General features: G+C 49.2%; 1 protein-coding gene across 1 annotated transcript; it reads left to right on the top strand.

Annotated features, from left to right (window-relative positions):
• Positions 1 to 358: 358 nt before the first annotated feature.
• On the top strand, positions 359 to 4,994 carry LOC136531836 (GDSL esterase/lipase At5g45910-like). The gene is made up of 5 exons (XM_066524464.1): positions 359 to 1,001; positions 1,099 to 1,317; positions 1,519 to 1,667; positions 1,762 to 2,035; positions 4,279 to 4,994. Exons 1-5 carry the CDS (start codon positions 749 to 751, stop codon positions 4,488 to 4,490), a joined length of 1,107 nt encoding a protein of 368 aa, XP_066380561.1. The 5' UTR covers positions 359 to 748; the 3' UTR covers positions 4,491 to 4,994.
• The last annotated feature ends 1,002 nt before the right edge of the window (positions 4,995 to 5,996 follow it).

Below are 5,996 nucleotides of genomic sequence, written 5' to 3'. Positions count from 1 at the left end.
GTACGAGGTTTACCGTGAGCCGAGCTCCCCGCCGAAACCTAAACCCTAATCCCGATCAGAGAGGGACGCAGCCAGTGACGGAAAGCCACAAGCCGCGTCGTCCCGCTCCACCGACGTCGACAACTACATTGACCTCTTCCCCGAACGTCGTTGTCCATACGCATACTTCACCGACGAACGAGATGACGGCTTCTGGATCATCTCCCTCTGTTGTGTCAGGTTCGATACGTTTTTCTTTTATTTCTCTCTGTCTCTCTACTCTTGATATCGTATTCACAGTACAGAAAACTCGCTAGAGCTAGCCGTGAGCCTAGATGATCTTTTCAATCTCAAGTTACGATCAGTTTGAGCTGAGTGAGGACGGAGGAGGGTTGTTGGCTTGGCAGGCGGCAGGAGGTACTGGAGTAGCCGAGCTCGAGCTGCTGCTGGAGTGCTGCCTGGCTGCTGCCCCCTCCACCACCCACCTCACTCATCGCTCAGATTTGCCCTCGGCCGGCATGGCATTTATCCCCCACCTACAATCTCAGGCAATCCGCCATTACTGAGCCCCATCGCCCGTCTCCCATCGTCCCATCGGGTCGTCGCAGCTCGCAACGCGGAAACGCCACCACTCCCTGTCCGTCCCTGCTGCCTACCTGCCTCTGCCTGTGGTGGCTGGCTATCAATCAGTGACTGGACGGACGCTACTGCCGTGCTCGCTCCGCCTCCTCTGCCTGCGCGCGCTCCGCCTGCGATCGACCGCATTCCCATGGCGCACCACTCCAAGGTGCTGCCCGCGCTCGCCGCCGTCTTGCTCTGCTGCTGCCCCCTCGCGCAATGCGGCGGCGGGCAGAACTACACCTCCATGTTCAGCTTCGGCGACTCGCTCACCGACACCGGCAACCTGCTCGTGTCCAGCCCGCTCTCCAACCACATCGTCGGCCGCTACCCCTACGGCATGACCTACTTCCACCGCCCCACCGGCCGCTGCTCCGACGGCCGCCTCGTCGTCGACTTCCTAGGTGCGTCGTGCGTTGTGCGTGCGCGCCGCCCATTTGCTGCTGCTTTGCTTTCAGTAGTGGAGTGCATTTCGTTTCTGACGCGACTTCCTTGTTGCAGCGCAAGCGTTCGGCCTGCCGCTTCTGCAGCCGTACCTGCAGTCCCGCGGCAAGGATCTCCGCCGGGGAGTCAACTTCGCCGTCGGCGGCGCCACCGCCATGGATCCGCCCTTCTTCCAGGAGATCGGCGCGTCCGACAAGCTCTGGACCAACCTGTCCCTCAGCGTCCAGCTTGGCTGGTTCGAGCAGCTCAAGCCGTCACTCTGCAGCTCCCCAAAAAGTCCGTTCCTTCGCATTGCATGCCTTCCAATACTCAAATCGAATTTTGCATTTGGGATTTTCAAGTGTTGCGACCCCCCCCCCCCCCCCCCCCCCCCCCCCCCCCAAAAAAAAAAAAGAGATTTCTCCAATGACTAAGATTCAAGTGCAGCGCTGATTGCAATGTCTTTTTTTTTTTGCTCTGAATGAATTGAGACAACAGAGTGCAAGGAGTACTTCAGCAAGTCCCTGTTCCTCGTCGGAGAGATTGGGGGAAACGACTACAACTACGCCTTCTTCAAGGGCAAGACCCTGGACGACGCCAAGACCTACATCCCCACAGTCGCCGCCGCGGTCACCGATGCCACCGAGGTCAGGTCACCGAATCTCGCTCTACATTGTTTACTGTATCTCTCTCTGCATTTCGCACTAAACAAATTGGGAACCGCTCTGCTCACGACGACAGAGGCTGATCAAGGCCGGCGCCACGCACCTGGTGGTGCCGGGGAACCTGCCCATTGGATGCTCGTCGGCGTACCTGACCCTGCACCCGGGCCGGAACAGCAGCAACTACGACGCCGCCGGCTGCCTCAAGACGTACAACGACTTCGCGCAGCACCACAACGCGGTGCTCCAGCAGAACCTGCGGGCGCTCCGGGTCAAGTACCCGCAGGCCAGGATCATGTATGCCGACTACTACGGCGCCGCCATGTCCTTCGCCAAGAACCCCGAGCAGTTCGGTGAGTGCAATTGTTTAACCACCTCATATCGGGATCCTGGTTCTGGGAGAGCTTTTCCAATTCGACATCAAATGTGCTCATCGCACAACTGATCGGCTACACTGAAAGTGACACGGAATGGTCACTACTCTGAGCTAGACTAGAGATGGTCCCACCACGATCTGCCATCCAATTGGAGTTCAGATTGCATGGCTCTTTCAGAAAATAAAAGGGTTGGGGATCTAGCTAAAACCAAGTCACCTGTAACCTGTTCGGCCATCTCCTTTCGGGAAAAGGGAGCTATGTCTTGCTTTTGCTTGCTTTTGCTACAACGAAAGGGCATATGGTCCTTTTGGTCAGTGTCAGTCATCTTCAGACTGCAGTTAACTGCAGTGGCTAACACATGGATGTGAGACTGAAAAATTGGATCTTGACTCTTAAGCGGCTTTTACTGTAACTGGTAACCCTGCTTTCTGTGCTTAATGAAAGGTCAGAGCACCTGCCGAGCTTGCAAAAAATAAATAAATAAAAAAGATCTTTCCCCTGGAGTGCTAAAACCCATTTCTTTTAGACTAATATTGATCTAGGCAGTGATTGTTCCATCCAGGTAAAATCTGGACATCGGATTAGCCGGTACATAGTACTCCTTACTAACATTGAAATGGTTGTTAGGGCACATCCAGAAATGTTGTTGTTGAGGTTGCAGAAGCAGAAGTCTACTGGCATCTTGGGCTGGTTCATCTTCTTATGAGCATTTATTTGGCACACACCAGTAAGCCCTTGTTTAGTTCCTCCACCAAAACTTTACACCCTATCACATTGAATGTTTGGACACATGTATAGAGTATTATATATAGACTAAAAAAATAATTAATTGTACAGATTGCGACTACTTTGCGAGACGAATCTTTTAAGCCTAATTAGTCTATGATTTGACAACAAAGTGCTACAGTACACACATGTACTAATGACGGATTAATTAGGCTTAATAAATTCGTCTTGCGGTTTACTAACGGATTCTGTAATTTGTTTTTTTATTAGTATCCGAACACCCCATGCGACACCGCATGTAACATCCGATGTGACACCAAAACTTTACGCCCTGGATCTAAACACAACCTAAATTGATTTGAAGTTCCCTTACCTAATACTAGTAGATGCCACTGTCAGTCCAATCGAATCTGCCTCATTTTTCTTGACAAGATAATAATCTTGTAGCTATATTGATGAGTTCGTTAGCAGCTTGGTGAACTATCATGGTCTGTTCTGTCCTATATATAGGGGAAATGAAAATGATATCTCAATGTAGATTTGGAGAGTAACTGCCAACTGTTTATAGACGTGGACCTCTAACTTCGCCTAACATGACAGTTCCATCCAGAATTCAGTTATTTGGTGGTCTTGTATATGTGCGGATATAACGACCTGATTAGTCATGGACAGTTGACCGCTGGGATGGAATGAGGACTGTTCTGCAGAATTTTGAATTCATTTCTCAATTCATGTTACGTCCTTAGAATTCAAATTCAATGTCCAAACAGGCCCGCATGGTATCAACAAAAGTTTATTAGCCCAAGTTTTATGTAGATATAGTAGTTCTTCAAATCTTCTGGAGTTTTGGGTTCAAAAATTCAGTTCTCCTCACGCTGGCTATTGTCTTCTGAGGTTCCAACAAGCACTGGAAAAAATGCAGAAGTAGTATCCAAAAGGAGGACAGACGGGGATTCGCCGGAGTGATTACATACGTTTGGTGGAGTACTTGGAAGGAAAGAAATCAAAGAACGTTCCAAAACACGGCGATGCAGGAGCCGCAGCTGGCTTTCATCATCCTATCATGGAAGACATCAACTTCTACAAGCGGTCCTTTGGGAATCACATTACAACTTTTTTGTTTTTTTGAGGAAACGAATCACATTACAACTTAACGAGGAAATATGGGCTATTGTCTGGGTTGACTCGATGTCAGTTGGTTGCCTTGTGAACCCTTTTGTGGTAGCCTGGTAGGCTGTTTAGTGGATAACTGCAGGGTGATGGGTGCTCTCGAATCTCAACATCACTAGTAGCCTCTCCTTCCTCTTTTTTTTCTGGCCTTTTCTTTGTTTTTCACCTTTCGTTGGTCTTTTTTTTTTTTTGTGTGTGTTCTCTTTAAATGTCCTGGTCTCTTTCTAACAGATTGGCTCAGGAATTCTCCTGCTGACGTTTCGGGGGGAAAAAAGAGAGAAACATGATGTTCTGAAACTAAACTACTCTCTGGATGGATGCAGGGTTTACGGAGGGGCCGCTGCGGACGTGCTGCGGCGGCGGCGGGCCATACAACTTCAACCCGAAAGCCAGCTGCGGCGTGCGGGGCTCCAGCGTGTGCACGGACCCGTCGGCATACACCAACTGGGACGGCGTGCACCTGACAGAGGCGGCCTACCACGCCATCGCCGACAGCATCCTCAACGGCCCCTACACCAGCCCCAGGCTGCTCTGATCCGGACGGTGAAGCTCATCGTCCATCGGCACGGCGGCAGCTCATCTCATCTGTAGACTGTAGTGGTGGCAAGAATGTGGCCGTGAGCTGCTAGCTGTGGTAATTAAACGACTGTTGTACGTACGTACTACTACTAGTGTAAGGGTAACTCGTAATCTACTGTTATACTGTTTGGCTGGTATTAAAGTCGGCTAATAAGCTGGCTAAAGCTGTTTTGTTGTGAGAGAAAAATATTGTAGATTGTAGCCGATAAGCTGGAGGCCAAATGGTGGAGTTTTGCGTCCGCTTCGGACCTGTGGCTTTGGTGCGTGTACTGTGACGTGAAATTGGTTCATCTAACTTGAGTCAGAGTCACTGCCTCACTAGCAGGCGCCGGTGACTCTGTCGTATTTAGTGGGTGGGTCTCCTCTAATTTAAGTTAGACATGAGCCTGTTAAAGTCTCTCTAGCTAGTTAAGTTAGAGGAACCGGTTGTGTTTAGTGCTGGCTCTCAGGCCGGTGATAGTTGTGGCCCTAAATCCCAGATTGTTGCCTTGTTGGTTAGAGAGAATATAAGATGAATTATATTTAGGAGGACCCTTGGCATTGCTCTCAGAGATTAAAAAAAACTTCAGAGACTATAAAGATTGAATATTACAATCGACGCCGCAAATTTTTTAAAAGAAAAATGTTAGTCTAAAGTTGCCTTAGACCTTGATTGTGCATCTATCACTTTTGTGGCCGTTGCATGCGCTAGGAGCATGTTCATTGTGAAATTAATAAAAAAAATCCACTCGGTAGAAAAAAATATCCTAGCTTCTAGAGGAGAAAAAATGTTTCAGACATGTGATGTGTTCCATAAATGGTAAATTGTTCTGTTTAATAACAAACAATATTCTATATTATTGAGAGAAAAATACTCCACACATGTGTACTTTTTGTTCCATAAATATAAAGGTTGTTCCTCGACAAGGAAGAAATGTTTAAGCCTCGACAATAAAGGTTGTTTGGGAGGGAGCTCCAATATATTATATGGTGCCACGCTGGCGGTTCGACCTGGGCATCTCTCATCAAGGCGTTAAGAAAAGGAGGGAGGAATAATAATCTGATACGTACCCCCATTCTTCGTTGTTCCAGACTTCCATATAAACATACTGCAAGGAACCTCACACGCCATGAAAGCACTCTCATTAGGATGTTATGAAAAGATCGCTGTGCAACATTAGCAGCTGGATTGCCTTCTGATTAGGGATGAAAACGGTCGGGGACGGTCGGGAAAATGTCTTAACCATTTCTACTCCTGTATTTTTTTTGCCGGGAACGGAAACGGGAACGGGAAGGCCGGACGGGAAAATGAAACCGGTATTACGGGATATTGGGAACGGAATATTTCGAACGGGAACGTGTCGATTACGATCGGGAAGCGGTAACACAAAACGGGAACAGCCGCTAGCCCCTTCCTTGCCCATGAACGGCCGGGGGCAGCGGCACAGGCGCGCAGCGCTCGGCCATTCGCAGTCGCCAGGGG

The sequence above is a fragment of the Miscanthus floridulus genome, unplaced genomic scaffold (genome assembly GCF_019320115.1).
Source record: "Miscanthus floridulus cultivar M001 unplaced genomic scaffold, ASM1932011v1 fs_453_3_4, whole genome shotgun sequence".
Classification (NCBI taxonomy): Eukaryota; Viridiplantae; Streptophyta; class Magnoliopsida; order Poales; family Poaceae; genus Miscanthus; species Miscanthus floridulus.
Note: the sequence above shows the minus strand (reverse complement) of the source record. Positions and strands in the feature narration are given on the sequence as shown.